This window comes from Pteropus medius, unplaced genomic scaffold, assembly GCF_902729225.1.
Source record: "Pteropus medius unplaced genomic scaffold, Ma_sr-lr_union100, whole genome shotgun sequence".
NCBI lineage: Eukaryota > Metazoa > Chordata > Mammalia > Chiroptera > Pteropodidae > Pteropus > Pteropus medius.
Window position 1 is genome coordinate 6,760,705 of NW_024347788.1, and position 26,429 is coordinate 6,787,133.

Below are 26,429 nucleotides of genomic sequence, written 5' to 3' on the forward strand. Positions count from 1 at the left end.
CTTTTATTTGATCCTTTCTATTCTGCTGCCACCACGTTATTTAGGGAGAGACGAGAGGCAAGGAGAGCTTTTAGGTTATTACTCTACTTTGATCAAGGCCTAACCCAGGAACAATGGGAGCCGGAATACGAAGATGCGAGTGAACACACTGCACACCATCTTTGTATCCTCCAGTTCATCCTGCACGCTACCTCCTAATTAATTTCATTAAAACAAATATATTACCAGAAATCCCTTCTACTAGCTAAGTAAATTCCCTATGCCAAAATTCAAGGACTTTCATAAGGAGAATCTTCCAAAACCTTCCATCTAAATGCTCTTCAAGAGTCAAGGGGTTTATGTAAAATAAACTTAACTTTGAACACACTTTGCAACTTCCCGGTTTTCATTCATTCATTCACTCATTCATTCAAACATTTTATGAATGCTCAGAGTGCCCAGCACTGTTCCAAGTGCTGGTGAAACCCAAGGGGGAACAAGTCAAAGTCCCTGCTCCAAAGTTATACTCCGGAGTGGACAGTCTTGGGCTGAGAGCTATTAGGGGAAAGGAGAAAAGACCCCAAGCACTTCTAGCTCTCTGCAGAAGAGATAACGCTCTTCCCAAGTATGGGCCCTTAGAAGCACACTAGGGGTTTGAGGAATAATAAAAAAAAACACCAGAGATCTGCCAGCACTGATATAACATTCTCTGCTATAGACTCTAATCTATTTTTGCAGCCTTATTTTCCATTCCCATACTATTCGTATCCTCAGCTAAGCCAAAATGTGCTAGCAACTATTAATGTGCCTCCGTTCCTGCTTGCTTCCTAAGGCCTTGCCTCCCACAATGTCACCTCCACTAGCAAAAGCCTAACCTGACTTCGAAGCCTATCTCAAATGCTGCTGCTCCGAGAGGAGGCCCTTCCCCATTCCCTTCACACAAACCCAGACTTGGTATTTTGGAGTACTTACAACCAACCCTTGGTTCAGTTCCCTCTGAGCATTTATCACACTATTCATTGTTTCTTAATTAAAGGACCTGTACATCTGAACCTCCATTAGCTATTTATTGAGCACTTGCTACATCCCTGGACTACCTAGGAGCTAAAGTCGCACTGTTAAATTATTCCATTATTGTTTTTTAAATACTCAATATCCCGATGGGAAATGCAAAATGTAGAGACAAATATTCTATGAGCTTTTTATTGCTTCGATCTTTTATCCGTTTTTTTGAGATATAATATACATGCCCTAAATTTCACCCAAAGAGTAGAATTCAATATTTTTTAGTATATTTATAAAATTGTGCAACCATCACCATATCTAATTTCAGGACATTTTAATCACCTTAAAAAGAAACCTTGTCCCTACATTGGTCACTTCCCATCCCCCTATTACTGTCCCTCACCCCAATCCTAGGCGACCATAATCTATCTTCTTTATAGATTTGCCTATTCTGGACATTTTTTTATATAAATGAAATCATACAAGATCTGATTTTTTTGAGCCTTGCCTCTTTAATTTAGCACAACATTCTCGACATTGATTCCTAACATGGTACATATCAGCACTCCCTTTTTATTGCTAAATGATATATGACTGTATAAACACACCACCTCTTATTGATTCATTCATCACTTCATGGACATTTTGGGTTGTTTCCACTTTCTGCTTATGAATAATGCTGCTATAAACATTTGTGTACAAGTTTTTGTGCATGCATATGTTTTAATTTCTCTTGGGTATATACCTAGGAGAGGAACTGCTGGATCAAATGGTAACCCAGCGTGTAACATTTTGAGGGACTGCCAAACTGTTTTCCAAAGCAGCTGCACCGTTTTACGTTTCCACCAGCAACGCATGAGGGTTCCAACTTCTCTACTGTTTGAATCTTACAGAGTAAGAATGACCTCACTATACAATATCCTTACCTCCTGGAACTTCTAGTGGAATAAGACAAGAAAGAAACTGAAAAAAACAAACGTTTTAATTTTAGATGATAGAAAAAGGAGAAAATAAAACAGGGCAAACCAACCGGAAAGTAACCAGCACAAAAGGGAGTCCAGAGCTAGATGGTCGGAAAAGACCTGTCTGTAAAGATAATGCTGACCTGAGATGTAAAGAGCTGGAAGGGAAGTATTCCAGGCAGTGGAAAGAGAAATAAAAACTGAGAAAAGAACGAGTTTGGCAAGTTTAGGGAACAAAAAGGAAGCCAGTGTAGCTGAAGTATAATGAAGAGGCGGAGGAGGTGGGAGTTGCACACAGGTAAGCAGAGGCCAGATAACGCTGGGCTGCGGAGACCATGGTAAGTAAGGTCGTTGGATTTTAAAATGCCATGAACATTTTTTTTAATCCCTTATGTTTCTTTAAACACAGGTGTCCGCCTCTGCAAACACCTATTGAACTTTTGGATATCTTATGACTGCACCTAATAGTAGCAAATATTAAAGAGACTATTTTGGTCAATCCACACCATTTAATTAGCATCACTTTAGGTTTGTGGCCCAAGACAGAGTCCCGATGGCGTTTTGGTAGTCATGCCTGTGAATTACGAGCATATAAATGAACCCTTACAAAGTTATCACTTAGCCTTAACCAATTCAGGCGTATACCTTTCTGACAGTAACTAGCAGCTCTGTCTTAGAATGTTAAAGTCATTCCAACAAAGCAAGCCAATAAGAACACAGTTGCAGGTCATTCTCATAACTTAAACCTAGATTTCATTCTTTATGGAATTCTAGTTTATTGACCACTTTTTCTCCATTCTACTAATCAAAAATATTCAACTGCTAAACATGAAACCTATGGGTGTGAAATATTCTATGTTTTCCTCTATTATTCGAATCTTTTAAAACACTTTCCATATATTACTGCTATAGTTGGCTTTTTCAAAGAGACACAAAAAAAATGTTTTGAAAACTCTAGTGACATAAATGTCACTCCTTTGATAAAAGAGCCTGTTACCCAGTCGCAGCTTCATCTCCATGGCTCTCCCTCCAGGCACTGTGTGCTCCTGTAGAACCAGACGCCTGGCTAGCCTCATTCTTGTTTCCTGGGCCTCAGCTTTATGCTTCACATTCCCCACTGGAGATATCCAACCGGTTCTTCAAGGTCCAGGGCAAACCTTGTCCCTTCCACGTCTCTTCTCCAAGCCTCTTCCCTGAGCAGAAAGGTCCTGCCTCAGTGCTCCTGCGGCACATCCACACCTCAGCGCTGCCTGGCACAGCACCGCATGTGCGTCTGCATCTTGTACAGAGATACTGTCCCCAAACTGCTCCCCTCAGCATGCCCTCAAGTACAGAGTAAAGCTATTTGCAATTACTGGGTGCTCAGTTGAAAGCCACATCCATTTTAGCACCATTTGGCACACTGTGATACCAAGTCACTACTAAATGCAAGGTCAGGGGTCAAGCCCCCTTTAGAGGCAGTTAAGGCAGAGCAGTCTTTCCCTCCCTCCTCATTTGGACCGAATTCTTTAGTAAATGGTTTCTTAATAATCACACAATCCCACTATTTAAATGAAACTTTTCCAAGCTCATGACCTGTTTAAGAATTGCTCGACAATTCTTGCGACGCTGTCTGAAGTCTGAGTGATATGTACCATCAAGAATGTATGACTCTAAACTCGGAGCACAGAGAAGATGAAAGATCTACACAGGTCATACAGCTGACCCCAGGGGCCAACATACGATTCTATTCAGTATTCTACACACTACACCCTAACAGGAAGAACCTGAACATCAGTAACTTTCAAACGCATCTGATGGTGCTTGGTGTAGGGTAAATAGCCAAATACTTATATTAATGAAGATAATTTAAAACGTTCTTAGTTGTGGTCTATTTGCAATGTAAAAATAATCCTTAATCACGTAGATCGTATTAACAGATTATTTCAAAACTCACTGTGCAGTTAAAACTACACAAAAGTTTGGCAAAACTTCTGTTCTTAGTAATGGCACTGACCAAAAACCCATCCACAAGACCCACTTTTTCCTTCTTCATTTGTTCCCAGAGGCCCAATAGACTAAACATTATAGCTCGCCCCATCTTCTAATTTCAGCTTGCATTCAAGATAACGCTTTTGTTTCGTTTACAGCTCACATGCTGCTGACACAGCTGCCCCTTCTTCGTAATAAACACTGGGCTTCTATATTTAAAAATACAGTGAAACTTTGTTATAACATCCCCTCCCCAGTCTCCGGCCAATATTCTCTCTTCCAAGCCCCACCTCCACCCCAGGCTTTTCTGTCGTCGGCGCGCAGAGCGTCAGACCCTTTGGAAAGCCCATGTTCTTCTTTACAGACATCTCATCGTAGTGGCACGTTTCTTCGCAACTCGTGTGTGTGTGTGTGTGTGTGTGCGTGCAAAGGACGGGAAGGACTCCTTTCCCCAGAGGCCTTCCCAGCACTCGAGTCTGTGGCTCGAGAGTCTGCGGGACTTTCCGAGCTGCGCCCAGCGCCCCGACGTCCAGCGGGGACGGGCTCCCGGCGCGCGCCCCCTGGGGACTGCGCTGCGCTGGGGGCGGTGGGCGTCCTGGTGCGCGCCCAGCGGAGGGACTGGGGGCAGCTGGGGGCCCCGGGCGCCGAGGGCGGGGGGCAGACACGCCCGCGTCCCTTGGGCAGCCGGTAGGGGGCGGTCGCGGAGGGTGTGGGCCCGAGGGGAGCGCGGGGAGGAGATAAGTCGAGGCCGGAGTTAATCATCACCTCCCAAGCATCTGGCAAAGGACGGCCCGGGGCCGCGGCGGCGGGAGGCAGCCCCGAGGAAAGCGAAACTCCCTGCCCGCGGCTCAGCGCCGCCAGTCTGCGGCGTGGGGACAGGCACCGGGATCCGGGGCGCGCTCGCGGGGCGCAGCACTCGTGACTCCCAAAGCGGCGCGGCCCAGGGCCCGGCGCAACCTGCCACGACTAAGGATCGTTCTCCACGAACTCACCGAGAGAAGGGAATGGGAAGGCAGCCAGAGTCACTGGAAATAAGTTAGTTCCCCCAAACCGATTTTTTTTTTAAAAAGAAAAGACGATAGACGTTCCCATACCGGGAGTCGAACCCGGGCCGCCTGGGTGAAAACCAGGAATCCTAACCGCTAGACCATATGGGAAGTGCTGCTAGAGAACCCCGTGTCTCACCTGACAAGGGCCCGCGCCGCTGCCTCGGCTTCGCCGCGCCTGCTGCCACTCCCGCTGTCGCCGCCTTCGCGCCGCTGAAGCCGCTGGCCGCTGCCCACGCGCTCCCCAGCGAGGGGACGAGCTCGGCCCCAGCGCGCAGGCGACGCACAGGCGGAGCGCGGCCGCCCAGCCGCCTCGGGAAAGTTTTGAGCAAAGCCCGGCAGCTCGCGGCCCCGATTCCAACTGGTTCACCTTTCCTTTTTAACTCCGCCAACGGCCCCCAGCCTACAGGTCCGGGTTTCTCCGCTGGTCAAAGTGCGTGCGGACTAGTTGGCAAAGTGGAGGGCGGCGACGTCTTGGGGAACAGCTGTTTGCGTTCGGGGCGGAGGCGGCGCGCGCGCTCCTTGGCCACGAGCCAGCGAGCCGGGAAGAAGGGTGGGCGTCTGGATCCCGGGGCAAGGGACAGAGCGGGGCGGCGGGTGACGCGGAGACCTGAAGCTTCGGGCTCGGGCCCCCGGCCTAGGTCCCGTCGTGGTTTCGGCCCCGCTCGGTGACCTCGGCCCCTTTATACCGACCCCACCTCTCCAGGCCGGGAGCACCGCCCCCCGGGGGAGAGGGAGGGGGCGAGGGGCGGGCGGGCGCGGATTGACGCGTCTCGGCACCCGTAGCGCGGACCGCGGCACGCCGGGCGCGGGGACGGAGGGCGGTGTCCGCGATCCGGGGCTCGCGCGGGCCTCGCGGCGGGCCGGGCTCCCACTCGCCCCGCGCGGAGGACGGGCGCTCGAGCCGGGCCGGCGGAGACGCGCGGAGCGGCCGGCCCCGTCATGTGAGTCGGGTCCCAGGCTGAGAACAAGGACGTGTTGTTCCCCCGCCGGCCCCTTCCCCGCCGGCTCCTGCCTCCGCCAGCAGCCCCCTCCTCCCCGCCCTTCGGCTGGAGGCGTGACGGACGCGCTCTTAACTCGCTCGGGACCGGCGCCCGAGCGGCAGGGCGGGCTCTCGGGGCGGAGTAGACGTGCTGCCCCCCGGCGCAGCCTGGGGGCAGGGAGGGCGCGCTCCGGGGAGGGAGGCGGGCGGCCGGGCGGCGGCGGCGGCGGCGGCGGCGGCCCTCCCCGCAGAGCGGCGGCGCGCCCCCTCCACCTACGCTCTCGGGGTCGCCTGCACCCTTCTGGTTTCCGCACCCCTTGAACCCTGGGCGATTGTGAAACTTCAGGGCTGGCCAGTGGCCACTGCTGAGCTCCTCCGCCCTGGAGGCGGCCAGCCCGGGTTAGAGTGAAGATTGTTTTTTTTCTCTTGTCTTGCCAGCTGAGAGGTCCCTTGGCGTTTCTCTCTCTCTTTAGCCCCGAGGCTCAGGAACAAATTGTATTAACTGATGGTCTCGGAGGAACCAGTCTCTCACCAGAGGAGTCTCGTGCTTTGTTCTTTTAGTGGAAATAACTTGATTTAATGCAGACTTTCTGAGTTTCTTCAGGCCTCCATGACAGTAACCTCTCCGAAATGCTAGAAAAGAGTGGAAAAGATAAATCTTCTCTAAGATGTTCCTTATTTCTTCACACCGATGACAGTAACATCTGAGAGAAACAAAAATTTTTAAGCCGTTTTAAGAGAGTTTTAAATCCGGAGCAGACTTTTTCTGTTCTACTGGCAACAGAATCTCAGTTGACTGCTTCAGTCATATGAACAATAAAACGGCGCTGTGTGTAACAAAACAAGATTCAGTAGCCGAGGCTTCAATTTCAAACTGTAAGAAGATATAAAGCATGCATAATTTTACCTTTTTAAATTCTAAATAAGCTTAGACTTGTTTTTCCCTTTTTCAGGGCAGACTACTGGAAATCACAACCAAAGAAATTCTGTGATTACTGCAAGTGCTGGATAGCGGACAATAGGCCTGTATGATAATTCTACTATTAGAGATTTGCCTAATGTTGTATTTACGTAAAGTGTGCCTTTTTGGTCTAAACTCACAGTTTACAAAGCACTCTCCTATACATTGTTCTTGATTTTTCAGAACGTTACAAGATTGCTATTCTTTCGTTCCTTTTAGGAAAACTTTGAGCCTTCTTTTTCATCAGCCTAAATTTTATTATATATTTAGCTAAATTATTTCTCTTTGGCCCTTCAGTCAAATTCAGGAAATGATATTGGGTATTCTCATCCATGTTTATGAAACGCCTACATTTTGAGGATGTTATTTGTAGTACTGTCATATACAAAGAAATAAAAGTGAAGAGCACTTAATATGTAAAAAGAAAAGTTACTGTAGTTTATTTGCTGTAAAGATAAATATATGTGATGTAGAGCTTTATGTCATAAATGCTTAAATTTGAAAGAACCTCTGTCATGGAATATGAAAATAACTGTTAAGCACATTATATTACTGTATGTCTTAATCTAGGTTCAACTTTTAAAACAAAACAAAAAGCATAATTGTTTTTTTTTACCCCTCATGCACGTTATAATACTCCGTACATAGTACCTAAATGCTAGAGTGTTTTTTTAATATGTTACATATTCATATCTTTTGCTTAGTAGAGTTGGATGCACAAAAGAATAGTAGCCCCATTTTCACCAGTGTCATATTTCTTTGGTAGATACTTATTTACTATTATCTGCAAGGAGTTCAGGGATATTTTTCTTTTGGATTTTGTTTTAATCTTTTTGAATAGTTGCTAAAGTTCTTGACTGTCTTGTTTGATTTAGACCATCCTTACAAATAAGTAACAGATTTTAAAACCTATAGGAGTCACTGATAAGTCTCTTCTTTGGAGGCACCCAAGCAGTTCAGTGAACTTTATGAGTATCTAGTGTGAATAATCCCTTCTAGGATAGTCTTTCCTCATCTCCTTGAATTGCTAAACACACTGATTTAACCTGTACCTAGAAACAAAATTAATTTATTTTTGAATGGCTCTTTAATATTCTTTATGTAGTATAATCAACTTTAGGAAACTTAATATATGATAGAGGATGAACATTTGCTTTATAAAGTCAAGCTTTTAAAGAAGAATTCACAGTAGTACGTTAGAGTAGCTCAGCTAATGCTTCATGTAAAATTTGATTGACAAAACTAGTTTTGCAAAGTTGACCCAAAAATTCTTATTTCATATGACCAGGCATTTGTAATTTGGGGAGCATTTCGAGTATCACATTCACTCACCCACTTCTGTCCCCATCTATCCAGCTACCCGTCATTTAGTTTACCACTTTTTTCATTTTCTTGTCTACCATTCTACCATTCTTTCTATATGCATTGTTTCCATATACCATGGTTTCTATATGCATAGAGAGAGAGGTTCTTATTCCAACATCCCTAACAGCACACCATAGGCACTATCCTGCACCATAGTTGTTTTGTTTTGTTTTTAATTCAGCAGTATATCCTACAGCTCTCTCCACATTAACACATAGGAAGCTTCTTTGTTCTCTATTACAGCAGTCTAATTTTGCTAGATAGTGCCACATTGTCCTGCTTAGGAGTTATTGCATTTTGTACTATTACCACATTGTATTAAAGTATTTTACAATTTAGGAGAAATTTTTTAATGCCTACTTTTCTTCCAATTTAGAGGAATAAGGTTTTAAGGATAATCGATTATTCTCTGTGTCTCTTACCGAATGTGGCAAATAGACCAGTACAAATTCTAGAGACTTACTGGTTTTGACATTTTATGCTGATAGGTGTCTCTTGACGTTAAGATTTTTTTCTCACTCCTCTTTTGGCTTCATGTCTTGTTTGAGCCCTCGTTACAATCATATTCACTAGATTAGTCATCAAGGATACCTTGTATTTTCTCTATTAATAAGGTCGTCAGAGTTTATTTTAAGCACCAGAGGAAACCTAGTCAGAGGGCATAATAATAATGTAGTTCAGTTCTGTAGCATCAAAATTATGTTTATCTTTTCTGCCAGTGGTTTTTAGTTTTGATTTTGTTATGTTCCATTGTTCTATTTATTGTTACTTTACTGTGAACATTAATAATGCTTACGTAGTTTTCCATTGTATTTTCTCTTTTTTTCATTCTTAAGAGTGTTGAATTTCATGAAAGAGGAAAAAATCATAAGGAAAATGTGGCAAAGAGGATCAGCGAGGTAATTTAGTCTCTTTCTTTCTTTTCCAATTTTTTCACGTAAATATCAATCCTTTCTCTAACTTTCACTTGTATGTGCGACTTACATAGATTAAACAGAAAAGCCTGGATAAGGCAAAGGAGGAAGAAAAGGCATCAAAGGAGTTTGCTGCAATGGAGGCAGCTGCCCTGAAAGCATACCAAGAGGATTTGAAAAGGCTTGGCTTAGAGTCAGGTAAAAAGCAGCCAACATGTTTTAAAAGTAACATCAGAGGTCATGCTAAGTGTATAGCATTTTATTGTTGTGAGCTTTTATTGTTTCCATAAAGAAGTTATACACTCAGGGTATACTCTTAGTGCTTTTGCTATGCATCAAAGCCCTATTTAGACCGTGGGAGTTTGCTCATGCACCTTTGTTTTGCTTTTAAAAGCTTTGCATTTTAACACCTCCATTTACAACTATACTACCTTGGCAGCTACCTACCCCTAGCTCTGTGTTAGGTCAGTGGTTCATTTCAGAGACATTTGAGTTTTTTAGATATTCTAATTATTCAGCTGAAAGGAGCTATTCATTAAAAGATAGGCCTTGCATTATAACCACAGTTGACTTAAACCATATGGTCAAAATCAAATCGTGTTTATTTATATGGTTGAATTACAGTGAATTAGCCTTTTGTGGACAGATTAACTGACTACTGCTAAAAGGTAGATAATTTTTTTCTCTTTATTTTTAGATTTTTTTAATTGAATATATTTGGCATATAACATTGTATACATTTAAGGTATACAGTGTGTTACTTTGATGCATTTATATGTTGTAATATGTTTGCCTTTGGAGTGATATTTATGTTGCATAATTATAGTGCAATATTGTTGTCTGTATTTATTACACTGTGGCTTATTTACTACTTGTGCAAGTTTGTATCCTTAAACAACTTCAGTCTTATTTCCCCACGCAACATTTCCTGGTAACTACCATTTTACTTTGTTTTTTAGGAGTTTGACTTTTTTAGATTACACATATGAAATATATCACATAGTACTTGTATTTCTTTGTCTGACTTAATCTCACTTAGCACAGTGTGCTTAAGGTCCATCCATGTTGTCACAAATGGCAGGATACCTTCCTCTTTCATGGCTGAGTAATGTTCCATTGTGTGTATATATCACTTCTTTTTTATCCATTCACCTATCGATGGGCATTTAGGTCGTTTCCAAAGCTTGGCTATAGCGAGTAATACTGCAGTAAACACAGGAGTGCATGCATCACTTTGAGATTTTGTTTTTCATTTCCTTTGGTTATATACCCAGAAGTAGAGTTGCCGGACTGATGATAGATCTATATTTAATTTTTTGAGGAGCCTTCATATTTTTTACCATAGCGATTGGATCCATTTACATTCCCACCAACAGTGTATAAGAGTTCCCTTTGCACCCCATCTTCGCCAGCAAGAAGGTAGATGATTTGAGAGTTTGAGAATAACTAAAAAGCATTCTTTAAGTAGAATAGACCTTGTCATTGAATTTAGGCTTTATGTTGGGAACTTTCTGTGAGCATTTCTTTCCGTGACAAATCCACTGTCCTGAATCCAGGCATGTCGCAGATCTCAGTTGTCGATCTTGGGAGACAGTCGACAAGGAATGGCGTTCTTTACTCTCTAATAAAAACTGCTTTCAATTAACTTTTCAGCACAATAACAGTTAAGTTAATTGACATTGCTCTCATCAAATAACAGTTGTAACCAGACTTGAAAAATATTTTCCGGGATATTATTAGTTAAAATGGGAGAGATGGTACTTCCATAAGAATAAAGCTTTGTGTTCATTTTAAGGGAAAAAGGATGTAGGTACTCCTGTAGAATTAAATAGGAATCGTTAAAAATTAATCTCATCAATTATGTAGATTGGGTGATTTCATTAAGTTCCCCTTCAAGCAAATTTTAGCATTTTATATTTAAATGGATTTTTCCTATTAAATATTTTTTATGACCTTGTTTTCCTGAATAGGATATATATTCTTTTAGAAGGTACAACAATGCAGTACAAAGAAAAGAGTTTTTAAAAAACTGCTTTTAAGATTTCTACAGATACCTTTACATTTTTTTAAATAAAATACGCATTGTATGCTGTGATCTGTTTGGAGATTTTTTTCCCCCTCAGTGATATGTTAAATACATCTTTTCTTTAAAACAATTAAGGATATACATCATTTTTAGTGGCTATGGAGTGGTTAGGAGCACACGTTTGGAGTCAACCAGAATCGCATCTTGCTAGCTGTACGACTTTCGATTTTTACTAAAATTAAGTCATATAATGGTATAAATTCCTTTTTACAATGACCACTTTTGTAACAAATGTTTTAAAAAGAGTATAAAACATAACAAAAAGGGAACAGGATTAAGAAGTACAAATTGGCAGTTATAAAATCGTCATGGAGATGTAAAGTATAGCATAGGAAATATAATCAAAAACATTGTAATAACTGTGTGATGTCAAATGAGTACCAGGTTTATCTGAGTAATCACTTCATAAGTTATATATATGTCTAATCACTCTGTTGTACACCTGAAAGTAATATAATATTGTATATCAACTAATTTGAAAAATAAATTATTTTTTTAAATGCCATAAAAATGCCAAAATTTATTTAACTAATTTCTTCCAGGTTATCATTTAGGTTGCTAAGAGTTTTTCGCTGTTAGAATGCTACAGTGAGCATCATTATGTATGCATATTTTTATCTCTTTAGGTTCAATTTTTAGAATGAGATCGCAGAATTAAAGTCTGAATATATTTTATATATTGATAGTTAATACCAAGCTATCTCCAGAAATGTCTCCAAAGATACACACTTTTGCTAGAAATAAAATCAATTTATTAACTGGTGCTGGGAATAACTGGCTAATAATCCTTTGGTGGAAAAAGTAAAGCCCTAAAAACTACCCATTTTTTCACACCCATGAATCAAACTGACTAACACTGGATTTGTCATTCTTTTCAGTACTTATTGATCTAATGCAAAAAAAATTATTTGCATTTCTTCGAATATCAGTGAAAGTAAATGTTAATTTTCTGAATTACCTTTGTACTTTTTGCCCATTTTTGTTACAATGTTAGATTTGTAAGGGATCTTTGTTAGGAACATTAATCCTGTTATTTGTTGTAAATATTTGTCATTTGTTTTTCTTGTATATATATTTTTCATTTTTATTTTCGCTATATGGAATATTTGAATTTTTTACGTAGTCAAATTTAATATCTTACGTTGTATTTTTGTAAATATCTTCAATCTGGAATTTATATTGGTGTAAAAACATGGAAGAGACCGGGGCGTGGGAAATAGCTTTACTTTTTTCCAGGTAATTAACCAGTTAGTCCAACGTCCTTTATTAAATGATCTCTTTTTTTGTCTACTAAGAAGCACTAGGAATCTACAGTTGGAGCTCTTTCTGTACTGTTCAGTTTCAATCATATCTTTGCTATTCCTGGACCAGTTTTACATTGTTAGTCTTTTTTACAATAGTTTTAGAATGAGTTTTAATACCCAGTAGGATTAGATTCCCCTTGTCACTTTTTTAAAATTCTCCTAGACATTTGTGCATGTTTAGTTTTACAAATGAGCTTTACAATAACGTGTCACATTCCCAAAAGAATCTTGTCACACTTTTGCTTTGGAATAACGTTATTAATGTTTTATTCCTCGGGTGGGGGTGGGGGGCGGGATTTAGATTGTCTGCTTTACCCTTCTCTCATCTTTTCTGTAGAAATTACAGAGCCAGCCACATCACCAGTAACCAGCACTGTCCCACCCACACCCACCTCTGGATCAAATCAGAAAGAAAAGAAGAAGAAGAAAAAAGACCCTTCAAAAGGCAGATGGGTAGAAGGCATAACCTCTGAAGGTTACCATTACTATTATGATCTCATCACAGGAGGTAAGTCAATTAGGCAGAAAACTGTAGAGAATGATAACTATTTTGTCTTTGGACTTTCAGTTAATATTGGAATATTTAAACAGTGGAAGAGTATATCTTTACATTTTTGCCACAATGGTAAAAAAATTATATGCCCTTTAAAACGGTGCCCTTCACATAGTGACTCAGTGTCATATTTAGTTAAAGCCTTAATAGTGGGTTCCTTACAAATAAACTAAAGCTTTGTATTTTCTCATTAAAACCTTCACAATTATGAACGACATGTAAATAAAGCATTTTACATGGAATGAAGGCATTTCAGATCCACTTCACAAATTGCAGGGGTTCTTGAAATAAAATATTCTGTGGAAAAGATTTTCTGTTCAAAAGCAGATTGGAAACCATGATTTCTTTTCTGTGTAGCTGTCTTGATTGACCTAGTAAAGTACCCCCCTTCCTATTAATGTTTTGGATATTAATTTCCAAGAAAATACACAATGGTGTTTCTTAGTAAGAATATCAAAAACATCTTATTTTCCTTCACTAAATGTATTTGGGATTTTCCATATAAATTCTGAGATAAATAAATGCATTTATTATACATTTATGTAGCATCCTACTCTCCAGAAATAGAAAATTTAGTATCAGAAATAAACAACTATATACAAGGAGGAATTTTAAAGAGCTATAATATAATAGAGATGTAATTAAAATTATATGGGAACTCAAAATAGTGAGGAATTAACTGTGATTATGCGGATCTAAGAGATTATCACAGAAAGTACTTTTGAGCTGATCTGTAAGTTAAAATGAAGACATCAGGAATGATGGCATTTTACCATTTGTATTCCTAGCACCTAACACAATGCCTGGTATGGCGCAGACACTCCGTAGGTATTTCTATTGAAAAGGACTGCAGTGGGTTGTTTTGAGGGTGCAGCAAGCATTCCAGACAGGTAGAACAGTATGACCCAAAAAAAGCTTCGAAATTTTGGGAAATAGGCATCTGGTGGAAGTAAAGCCTAAGGTTCTCTGAAGATGACATGGGAGAAGAAAGGCTGGGAAGATGGATTGGGACCATATCACGGAGGGCTGGGAGAATAGGTGACGGTGCAGCCTACTGAGATATGAAATGTAGAAACAGTAAGTTTTAGTGAGACAGCGATGAATTCAGTTTTGGGTAGGTTGAGGTTGAGATACCTATAGACCATTCATGTGGCAATTTTCAATAGGTAATTGATGGTTAGAGTTGGGAATTGGGGAGATAAATTGAGTCTGGGAATGTAAATAATATGTTAACTTTCAGGAGTATGTGAGATCACAAAGAAAAAGAGAACAAGAAGTAACATGAGTGAGAAGTACATATATTAAAGGAATGGAAAAAAGAAAAGCCAAAAAAAAAAAGTTAAGAATGGTCAAGAAGGCAGGAAATGAGATCAGAGAGTTAATCATGAAGAAAACCTTGGGGTCCAAGTGTTATTGTAATTATTATGATCTTTAGAACCACAGTCAGTTTCAGACTACATAGAAATAGTAATAATCACTGAGTTTGCACTGAGCTTTCAGTGAAGTGCATGTAATGGTTTACAGTGAACCATATATGATTATATGCTAGAGATTATAATTATGTCATCTTCAATTTTACATAGAAACTATTTATGTCTTCCTTCTAGTGCTACTGCTTGTTTCTTTTGTTCACTAGCCTACTTTCTCAGCAACACTTGATTTTAATTCCTGCACACTTTTATCTTATTCTTCCCTTGAGTCATTCATTCCATCTCTCCTCTCCCCCGGCCCCCCGCCCCGCCCCCGCATCGAGATGTCAAAAGGCTATCTCATTCCTTCCAAATTTATCAAGCCTGCATTCCGTGAAGTCTTTAAGAGAGGCCGTATCTGGCTCTAATAATTCCTCTGGAAGTACCAGTAACTTCTAATCCTTTATTCTGTCCTTCCTTCTCTTAGGTAGCAGTCGTGTATTCTTGTGTGCAGTACTCCTGGGATGTATGTTGGTCCTTTTTATTTTTCAATTACTTTATAACTAGAGACCTGTAATGTTCAGTACACACTGAATACCTTGTAAATTTTTGCCAAATTAAATTTTTTGGAGAGTTGTTTTTTTTTTTTAAGCAAAAATACTTTATAAATGCAATATATTTTGCTTTAAGCATCTCAGTGGGAGAAACCTGAAGGATTTCAAGGAAACTTAAAAAAGGTAACTGAAGTACATTAATAGTGTCTTTGCTTCTGTCTTTAAAATGATTGGCTCCTGGGATTTTTATAGAGTAGTATTAAGCAAATTTGCTTCCAAATAAGCCCCTACCCACCACCAACAGATACTTTGTTCCTGTCTTCCTATAATCCTTTTATTAGAAGGCTGGGTGGAGCTTGAAAGTGGTTTCTACCCAAAACTCCATGCAGGGCAAATATTATTAGTTGTCATTCACATGTCCCTGTCCATCTGAGAATTATTCCTGGCTTTCTCCCCAAGAGCTGGCCTGTGATTAACACAAACTAAGCTTCCTGGGCCATGAGCGGTACCACCCGTCCTAACTCTCAGGTATAAGAGGAAGGGAAAGGGTCCCTAATGCTGACTTAGTTACCTAATACATAACCTCATCGTTATCTGCAGTTTATGCTTGTTTTTTCCTCCCCTTTAGACAGCAGCAAAGGCCATTTGGGTAGAAGGTTTAAGTGAAGACGGCTATACCTATTATTATAATACAGAAACAGGAGGTAGGTCCTTTGATTAACTATCTAAAATTGTACCTGAAACTGCTTATTAGCCTGCTGATGAATCACCTGACCTAGAGAATTTTAGTACATATAGTACCTATAAAGAGTCCTTTTTGCTTTCTCTACTATTACTGATTTTTATCATGATTATTTTAGAAATACATTCATTACCTTAGAAGGTACCTTGGAAGGCACCTAGTTCAACTTGTCGTTTCTTTCTTGAAAAAAACAAAACCGATGCTATTTTAGCAGTGGCTGAGATCGTCAAATTTTCACTTTTACTAATTTCATAATGTTTTAGTTACATAAATATTTATAAAACATGCATAATTATTGTTACCTAATTGTCTGTTTTTCAGATTAAGATTTTATCTAATTTAATTTCATAAAACTGGTTTTAAGGTATTTGTACTTGGTTTCTTCTGCAGTGAAACCAAAATAACTATAGTTCTGGTGTAACTTTAGCGGGATATTTTTTGCTGTTGCATTTTTTTAATTCCTGCTACCCAAAGCCCCCCACATGGCATTACATTTTTTTAGGCGGAAAAAGCCCTTTTAACCTCTAGGTAGATACCTTGTTTTCCCAATGATAGCAGTGGCCATCTTAGTTATATTGAGGTACTGAATCCTAGAGATTGAGTTACTATATAATGTAGCTCTAGAGTTAGATCTGAGCTCAGTGCACAGCTTCCTTCCTTACCTACATGATTGTGGGCAAGTCACTGAGCCTGTAGTTGCTCTTCAGTAAAATAGAGACGATCATGTACTCGGGGGGCCGTGAGAGTCAGGTGTCTACGAAGTTCTCAGAACAGTGCCTGGTACATATTAGACGCTTAACAAATTATTTATTTCCTGAGAATTTTTTTGTGTGAGACAGACAAGGAAAAGTAGTGTTTTTCATTAGTACTGGCAAGTATCCTATATTAATAAGGGACTGTACATACTGATTGGTCCTCAATAGTTTCAGTTTATGTCTAGACCACTGTAATTGTTAATAGAGCCCCTTTCACTCTAAACACTGTTCCAGTTGGACAATACCTATTAGAGTCTCTTTCTCTTTTATTAAACTAAAAATAGATAATAACTGAAAGATAATTAGAAATGCCATCATTTCACTAAAAGCCCAATAAACCACTGGGTGGCAGTAGAGTTCAAGCAAGATTTTTTTTTTTCTGACTATAAAAATGACATATTCGTTCACATTTTTACAGTATGATTTCATTGTATGAGGATCCCAGGAAATTTTTGTGCTAAATAAACCCCAGGAAATCTGATGTGTACTCACTATTACATATATTTCCTAAAATTGGTGTCAGTTAAATCATGAGAGTCCTTAAAAAATATTGCCCAGTTCTTAGGTCTCTTTCCATCGGGGCTATAATTGATACATCTAGTGAATTCAGAGTGTTTGAAATCAATTTCTGAAAGATACAAGAGCTTACAGAAGTTTTATTATCTTCTTTATCAAGGATGGTATGAAATAGATGCACTGTTGTCATTTCACATAAGTGACAGGAAGCATTCTATTGGGAATTACTTCTGAATTGAATTGGTAACCAAATAACATGACTATTAAAATGTGTCGAATAGAATCCAGATGGGAAAAACCTGATGATTTCATTCCACACACTGGCGATCTGAGTTCTAGTAAAGTCAATGAAAAGGCACTTGGCACCGTAGAAGAGTCCAAATCATCAGATTCGCATAGCGGTTCTGATGGGGAACAGAAAGCAGAAAAAGGAGAGGTCTCCACACAAACACCAAAGCTAAAAATAAAGTTTAAGGTAGGTTCTTGACTTACTCGTTACAAAAGTTTATCAATTTATAAAAAACTATACAGACTTCAGTTTTCTGGTAGAAGATAGACATAAAACCAAGACATATATTTTGGCAACTGGATAAATAGATATACCATTTATTGATATCTATTTGGTAGCAAGACAGTAAATTCATTTTTAGACCTGAGTTTGAGATACCTTGTAACATTTAGAAAGCTATCTGAACATGCCAGTCAGAATGTCTAGGCTGCAGATGCTAATTTGAGTATCATCAGCTTTCTGGTAGTAATTTAAATCTCAGAATGGGTGTGGGAACCTAGGAAAATGACCTTGGAGAACATTAGACATTTAAGTAGCAGACAGAAAGAGGAGGCCACAAGGTAGAATGAGGAAAGAGTGATTAGAAAGGTGTACAAAGAAGCAGAAGAGTTTAATATTCCAGAAGCCAAAGGAATAGCATTAGGATTAATTAGGCCTAGAAAAAGAAAAACGTCCATTGAATATTTCAGTAATGAGGTCCCCAGTGCCTTTCTAGCAGTTTAACCAGGATATTGGGTGGCAGAACTCAGATTACAGGGGAATGAAAAGTGGCTCAGTATGTGGTATATGTGTTTGGATATGAAATGAAGGTAGAAATTAGATGGTAGGATGGTGGCCACCTATTGACTCTTAACCATGGGAGATTTGTGGTGGTATTTCCTTTGAGAGGGCCCCAAAGGAGGTAGAAAAGCAATACCAACAAGGGTAGGTGGATAGGTTGGTCTTGAACAAGGAATAAATTCATTTTCTGTAAGGTTTCCATTTTCTATAAGAAGGTATGACTACAGACGAGTTGGCGTCAGGGAAGAAATTGAAAGTCATGCCTTTTAGCCTCAGTGTACTCATTCACGAAGAAATCAAAATTGCTTGCTGAGATTGAGGAGCTTTGGGGGTCTTGATGATATTGGTGAATTGAAATCGTCACTGAACTGGGGTGGAAGTGGAAATGAGCCAAGAGGATTGGCAGGTGCTGCTGAGGGCCCAGCCGTGGTGTGAAAATAAAAACAGATGCTTATGTAGTATTGCTAGTCCTGCTTTTGTGACCTTTCCAGGAACACTCAGGAGCCCAGGTGCCAAAGCATACAGGACACACAGCGTTGATCCATGGTTGAGATCGCTGGCCTGCGCGGTGAAGGGATGTCAGGGATGCTGGAGAGAGGCTACTTTGAGGCCACAGCTAGGATCTTGTCACTGCCTGGATTTTCTGTACCTTCACCATAAGTCTTAGTGGAACTGAGGGTGAGGGACGTATCCAGCTTGTGGAGGAGCAGCAGCAAAGATCTTCTAGTAGTAACCATCTCACAGTGTCAAGTTTAGGTAACCCAGCATCCATCCGGGGACAGATAGTAATTTTAAGCAAACAAAATACTACAAAATACAGATAAGCAAGGACAAATTATCTGTAATCCTAGCATACGTAACTTTAGGTAACTAAACACAGGCAGACCTTGTTTTATTGTGCTTTGCTCTCTTGCGCTTCACAGATGGTTTGTATTTTAAAACTTGAAGATCCACCCCCACTCCCCACCCCCACCAACAGTGGTCTGGAACTGAACCTGCAGTACCTCCGAGTCTGCCTTTATAGTGAAGACCAGACTCGCTGGCTTGGAAGCTCACAGAACTGAAGCTAGGGGATTTTTAAGCTCTAGGATGACAACGAGTTTGAATAGAGAGAACATGGTGCCAGAGTTGCCACATTCATTGTGAATGTGGAGTCGTGGCCAGAGGTCATTAGATCATAGAAGGAGGAATAGAAGAGAACTGTATAGAAAGTGGTGGTAGGAGCCTCACAGGAGAAGGCATTTATTGCACGAAGGTCAAAGTAAAAAAGTACGATGACCTTAGTAAACATGTTTTATTTTTTAAAGAAGTGACGGCCTGGCAGCAGTCGAGACCTGCGAGAAAGCGGCTGCTGCCTCCTAGTCCTGCGATACCAGCAGCGCAAGGGAATGAGTTAAAACTCGTGCGGAGGATGGCAAACAAACCGTGTCCCGGGGCCGCCACCCACGGTTGTGAAGTTGGCGAAGAGGCAGAAATCTAGTGCACGGTCCACTTGCTAAACTGGGTCACAGGGCTCGTTATCCCAGAAGAGGGGTGCCATAAAAGCACCAGCACTAGCCAGGGACTCCTGTGGGAGCTTCGACCTCCAGGGTGTGTCTTTCTCGTTTCATGTAGCTATCCGTTGTACAGGCCACTAACATTCTGGTGATGTCCTCAATGTGAAGATGGCTTTCAGTTAAGACTAATAGGTTGAGGAAGTTGTTTAGATAAAGGGTTCAGAAGGGTCCAATGACGTGGCATTAAATTCAAAAGGAGCACAGTACAAAGGAAGGTCACCACTGGATATGTAAGTAAGGAGAGAAAGCAGCCAAGAGAAGAGAGAAAAAAAGGCCAGCACATGTCTTTAATTGTAGAACATTATTTTAAAAAGCAGCCTTGACCATGGTATGTTAACGTTTAGGGGTAATGAAAAACCTCATCAGGCAATGAAATTTTTTTAATATACATTTGTTGTGTTATGTGCACATTTAAACTAGTGAGTTAATGTATCGTTATTTATAAATCAATGAGACTATGTTAAATTTTATTTCTGTCTTGGTAGTGTGTTCTTTCTTTACTTTGAATTTTCAGGAAAAAAATAAAAATAGTGTTAAAGGAACTGAACCAGAAAAACAGAAAGAAAAAAATATCCAAGAAGAGAATTCATCAGGTCCAAAGGAAGAAAAATCCAAAGCTCATAAAAAATCAAACCCCTATGGAGAATGGCAAGAAATTAAACAGGAAATCGAGTCTCAGTAAGTACCCGCAGCGCAATCCCGCTGTTGTGACAAGTGTTTTATACCCCGGCACGTCCGTATATTGCAGTGACTACTTGGAAGGATAAGGTGCTCACTAAAAGTGTAGCTCATTTCTTTTATTTCCAGAGTGGTTTTATTTTTTTCTAAGATTTTAAAATGTGAGTTAATGATTATTTTTTAAAAGTAAGCTAATTATTCTTTTCATTCGTACTTAAACATGACTTTTCTGTTGACCACACATGTACACACTAACTCGCATTTTGTGCCCATGACATTCTCACACTCACCGTCATTGTTGTATCAGAAATGAATATCTGCATGGTCAATAACGCTGCGTATGATACATCTAAAGGCAAGAAGAAAGCTCTTGTTACTGTCTCGAAAATGGCTTATGACCCTTACCAAGGTTTTTAAGCCAGTTTCAAAAATCAGAGCAGTTTTATCAATTAAACAAAGTCATGGGGAGATGTTACCTGCTTTATATTATTAATTAGCTTGTGTGTTCAAATCTGTTATTGTCTTAGGAGGATTTACACAAACAGGAAGATGCCAGCTTCACAAATTAGTGTTTCTTAAATGCTTAAAAAGTATTTAGGTGGGGGAAAAATGTATTTACATGAGTTAAGCAGTTATTCTCTAAAACATCAATGTTTTGAAATGGTAAGGTAAGATGACTACTCTGTCGATGCTTTTTTTCAATTTATTTATGGTGACATTGGTTAATGAAATCCAATAAGTTTCAGCTGTATACTTTAAGGCATATATATTTACACTGTGTGTTCACCTCCCACAGTTAGATTTCTTTCTGTCACCACATATTTGACCCCCTTTACCCCGTCCACCCCCCCCTTCCCCTCACCCTCTACTCTCTGGTAACCACTAGTCTATAGTCCATGTCCATGAGTCCTGGTTGTTTGTCCTGTTCATTTTCAATACTTATATAATGAAAGTATTTATTGTTAAAACTAAACTTTAAAGAATAGTTCACTTTGTTCACAAGAGAGTATTGCAAGTTTTGGACAGCTTTATGCACTGTTCTAATTAGAATTGATTCCCTAAGGATAGCACACTGTAAAATAGCTTAGAACTGCTATTAAAATATTACTATTATTATGGAATGTTCAATGTTACTTAACGAAATATTAGGAAATATGTATGTAATGTGACATGGTGCCAGGCACTGTGATAATTATTTTGACGATATACATTGAAGTTTTAGAAATAATAAGACATTACTTCAGCCCTGATTTCTTAAGTGCCTTACAATAGGAAAGTGGTCCTACTATACCAATATCTCCTTTACTTCAAAGTTGAGATTTTTCAAATATTGATTATTATTTTCCCTTATAAAGCCATTCTCGTTAAATTTTAACCACTCAGCCAGTTTAGTATGTGATGGATTGCGTCTGACTTCCTAAGTAGATTAGCCTAATTTCTTAAGGGCTTTTTCCTCTAAAAATAACTTATATAGGTTCATTATTGAAAATTTTTGAAAATGAAGAAAAGCACAATAACTCATTCAGTTACCCAGCGGTAATACTAACATTTTAAAGTATTTTCCCCAATTTTCACCTTTTTTCCTACTTAGCATTATATTATCAATATTCTATTTTAACTTTTATTTTTAATTGCTATGTAATGTTTAATCATTTACACATGCATTGATTTTACTCAGTCATTCATTCCTTTTCTGTTCACATTTAGGCTGTTTCTGCACTTTCTGTTTGCGTAACTAACTCATCAGGGATGTCAGTCCCCGGTTTTCTTCACTCCCATTGTCCCGAGCGGGCTTTGCTATCAGGGTCACACTGGCTTCTGTAACGAGTTTGGGAGCTTTCCCTTCCACTGGTTTCTGGAGGGGAACTGACGTTAATTCTTTAACTGGTCGGTAGACTTCACCAGTGCAGCCGTCTGGTCCGGGGCTTTTACATGTTGGGAGGTTTTTGACTACCGGTTCAGTATCCTTAGTTGTTACTGGTATGTTCAGATTTTCTGTTTCATCATGACTCGGTTTTGGTAGGTTGTATGTTTCTAGGAATGTTTTTACTTTTTCTAGGTTATCCAATTTGTTGGCATAGTAGTCTTTTATCATTTGTATTTCTGTGATATCAGTTGTAATGTCTCCTCTTTCATTTCTGATTTTGAGTCTTTTTTTCCTAGTGTAGCTAAAGGTTTGTCAGTTTTTTCTTTCAGTAAATTAGCTCTTTAGTTTTTTTATCTTTTCTATTGTTCTTTCAGTCTCTTTTATTGATTTCTGCTCTGATCTTTATTATTTCCTTCCTTATGATAACTTTGGGCTTTGTTCTTTTTCTAGTTAGGTGTAAAGTTAGGTTGCTTGAGATCTTTTTTAAATGCCAATAAACTTCTCTTTTAGAACCGCTTTTACAGCATCCTGTAGGTTTTGATATATTGCATTTCCATTTTCATTTTTTTCATTCAGTCTTTTGATTTTCATCTGGTTTTCTCTTTAAACCATTAATTGTTCAGAAGTGTGTTAATTTCCACTTATTTATGAAATTTCCAGCTTTCCTCCTATTACTGATTTCTACTTTCTTACCATTATGTTTAGAAAAGATACTCAGTGTGATTTCAATCTTCTTAAATTTGCTTTGTGACATATCATATGATAGGTCTGTCATATCAGTCTATCCTAGAGAATGTTCCGTGTGTGCTGAACAATGTATGTTCTGCTTTTGGGTGGAATGTTCTGTATATATCTGTTAGGACCATTTGATATTCAGTACGTCCCAAGTGCAAAGTTTCTTTGTTGATTTTCTATTGGATGATCTGTCCAGTGTCGAAAGTGGTTTATTGAAGTCCCCCACTATTATTGTATTGTTGTCTATTTCTCCTTTTGGATCTGTAATATTTTCTTAAAATATTTAGGTGCTCTGATGTTGGGTTCATACATATTTACATTTGTTATATTGTCTTTATGACCCCTTCATCATTATATAATGACCTTTGTATCTTGTTTCTTGGTCTGTTTTGTGTGATGTAAGCATAGTTACCCCTGCTCTCTTTTGGTTTCCACTTGTGTGAAATGTCCTTTTCCATCCCTTCACTTTGAGCCTATGTGTGTCCTTAAATCTGAAGTGAGTCTCTTGTATAGGCAGCATATAACTGGTTCTTATTTATTTATCCATCCAGTCACTCTGTGCCTTTTGATTGGAGAATTCAGTCTGTTTGCATTTAGAATAATCTACATAAGGACTTACTGGTGCCATCTTATTGTTTTTTGATTGTTTTGTCCTTTTCTTCTCTATTGCTGCCTGCCTTTATGAATTGATGATTACGCACAGCTGTATGCTGATTCCCTCTTGTGACTGTTTTAGATTTTTGTTTTGTGGTTACCATGATGCTTACATAAAACATCTTATATATATATATATATATATATAAAACAATCAGTGTTTTACACTGATAACAACTTTAATCACATACAAAAAGTATCCTTTTACGCACCCCCTTTTATGTTTTTGATGTCACAATTTACATCGTCAGATATGTGTCCATTAACAAATTGTCTTAGCAACTCTTAATTTTAATGCATTTGTCTTTTAACCTTTACACTAAAGTAGTTAACACCACCTTAATATATTTTTGTATTCTGAATCCGACTATATGCTTACCTTTACCTTTTTTTTTTTTTGGTATATTTTTATATTACTTCTTAAGAACCTTTTGTTTTAGCATTTCTCTAAAGGCAGTTTTAGTGGTGATGAATACCCTCAGCTTTTTTTTATTAGAGAAAGTTTTTCTCCTCTGGACTAGTCAACTGAATACTTTTGCTAATCATGTGGATGATCGAAGGGCCAGCTCTGCAGAAAGCGGGCGCTGGGCAGATAGGTGCGTGGAGTCTCCTGCTCTTGACATTGAGACTCCCTAGTTTTCATCTTGTGCTGTGTAAGCCCCTGGAGTCTTGTCAGGCCATGGCAAAGTCATTTTCCATAAACACATCTCACTTATCCACCTGTATAACTTGAACTGCTAAGCACATGTAAGCACAAGCATTTCTGTAGATGATACACGCTTGGCACAAGAGGAATAAGAGAATCAATGGGATTTCCTGACGTGCCCACCTACGTAAGTGCTCAGTATCTTCACGTTAGAAAATCAGTATTTGTAATAGTTTCCCACTCCAAAATGACCAACTTCTAACTTCTCACTGTTTTCAGAAAGATGATCTTGGGAATATGGAATACCCACCAGTTATGTGAAAATGTGTCTTAGTCAAGTAATGGTTTTATTTTTGCTTTCTATTCCAGTGAGGAGGTAGACTTGGAACTTCCAAGCCCTGAAAATGAATATGTATCAACTTCAGAAGCTGAAGCTGGGGAACCCAAAGTAGTTTTTAAAGAAAAAACAGTCACTTCACTTGGAGTCATGGCAGATGGAGTGGCCCCAGTCTTCAAAAAGAGAAGAATTGAAAATGGAAAATCTAGAAATTTAAGACAACGAGGTGATGACCAATAACTGTAAAAGAGCTTTTTATACCTGCTTTTTGGACAGAATAGAGACTCCGCATCTTAAAAGCTTCTCTGTTATTTCTAAATACTTTAAGCTAAAAATTTAGATTTATTCTAAATGTATTTTATGTGAATTTAAAATAAATCTTTTCATGTGAAATTTATTTTTGTTCCTAAAATGGAAGCCTACCGCATTGCATTGTAATACAGTGTATTGTGTTCAGTGTCTAAAAAATGCTAATTATGTCATAAGATGCTATGTATCTGTTATTTAAAACATGGAAAAGCAAGGCCTTTATTCCATTCTTGCTTGTATGAACATACCTTCACTGAAAATGCATTACTTTTGCACACGGTTATTAACTGTTATCCAAGACGTGAGTACCAGACCACATAAGAGAAGATTCACAGCCCAGTGATGATTCAATTCTGAGGATCCTATCGGAAGGCTTATAGAAAGTGTATGCATATTGGCTTATGCCACTCAATTTAAGGTCAAGGGCCAAGAATAAGGACTGCAGCTCAGGTACTTCAAATGCAGTGCTTAATATAAAGTGCACATTGTGCCGAGTTCAGTTCCAAGCCACAACCATTGCTTAAGCGTCTTTCCTTTTAGCTAGGCGTTATGCTAGGAGCTGGGGATACAGAGAGAAATAACACGTATCCCTAGTCATGACTTCACGTTCTAGCATAGTCCTTTTTCCCTCAGTCTGCACTCCGTTAGCAGCCGTATGTGTACTGGGAAATCTTGTTAAGGTGTATTTAAAACAATGTAGATGAAGGCTTGAACAAGAATAGTAAGGTCTCCAGCTTCAGCAAGAGTTTCTAGAGTTCCCTTAGATGAGAAATTCCCTGTTTTCCGGTTAAATTTCTTCAAAAGTAGCATTTTCTTATTTAATCCACTTGAAGTAGATACCTTCCCTTTATTACTCCAGATTCTTTAAATTATATTTTTTATAAATTGTACAATATTTAACATTGGGTAGTAAATATTTGTCTTTTAAGTTTACTAGTGTACATGTAAGAAAATGATAGCTTATTAAAAACTATGAAAGTAAATATTTGGGGTTTTTTTTAATATTGGTCAGAATCAATTTAGCATTGGTGAGATAATATTTGGAGATTTGTCTTTACATTCTTCAATTTACTTAGGTATTTCATGAATATATAGCATTGTGAAGCATTTTAGATACAGCCCATTTGTCATCTAGCTAAGCGATGCATTTCGTTGCTTGACTGTCCTCAGTTGGAAAAGGTGGTAAGACTATAAATGGAATGCTGCCCTATTTTACCTTATACGTTTGGCTTATACAAAATATACAATTGAAGACATTTAAAACCACACTTCATCATGTAGTGTTTCTCTCTGATGCACTCTTTAACTCTGTTACTTTTGTAGTAAGACAGAATTCTTAGAATTTGAAGGTGAATCTCCTGAAATAGTGCTTTTATTTTTGCTTTGAAAGAATAAGAGAACCTATCAACTTACTTAGATTTTTTCCAGAAGTTAAATACTCGATATGATTATTTCTGTGATTACCTTCCTATTA

The 26,429-nt window shown here is 39.1% G+C and overlaps 2 protein-coding genes and 1 non-coding gene across 3 annotated transcripts in view; 1 reads left to right on the forward strand and 2 right to left on the reverse strand.

Annotated features, from left to right (window-relative positions):
• ELF1 (E74 like ETS transcription factor 1) overlaps positions 1–5,196 on the reverse strand; it is a 91,120-nt gene extending 85,924 nt beyond the window's left edge. The window contains exon 1 of the mRNA XM_039877184.1: positions 5,103–5,196. The gene's annotated coding sequence lies outside the window, so the exon portion shown is untranslated. The remainder of the gene's footprint in view (positions 1–5,102) is intronic.
• On the reverse strand, positions 5,003–5,074 carry TRNAE-UUC (transfer RNA glutamic acid (anticodon UUC)). Its single transcript has one exon. It is a non-coding gene; the product is annotated as a tRNA-Glu (tRNA).
• A 555-nt stretch (positions 5,197–5,751) lies between the features above and the next one.
• On the forward strand, positions 5,752–25,940 carry WBP4 (WW domain binding protein 4). Its single transcript, XM_039877188.1, has 10 exons — positions 5,752–5,907; positions 6,899–6,971; positions 9,108–9,170; positions 9,260–9,383; positions 12,913–13,083; positions 15,228–15,274; positions 15,720–15,795; positions 17,386–17,579; positions 20,244–20,407; positions 24,679–25,940. Coding segments are annotated over exons 1-10 (1,122 nt in total). The 5' UTR covers positions 5,752–5,905; the 3' UTR covers positions 24,887–25,940.
• The last annotated feature ends 489 nt before the right edge of the window (positions 25,941–26,429 follow it).

Coding starts and splice junctions, on each gene's coding strand:
- WBP4 (XM_039877188.1), top strand. Junction 6,972..9,107: donor GGATAGCGGACAATAGGCCT/GTATGATAATTC, acceptor TTCATTCTTAAG/AGTGTTGAATTTCATGAAAG. Junction 20,408..24,678: donor AAACAGGAAATCGAGTCTCA/GTAAGTACCCGC, acceptor TTTCTATTCCAG/TGAGGAGGTAGACTTGGAAC.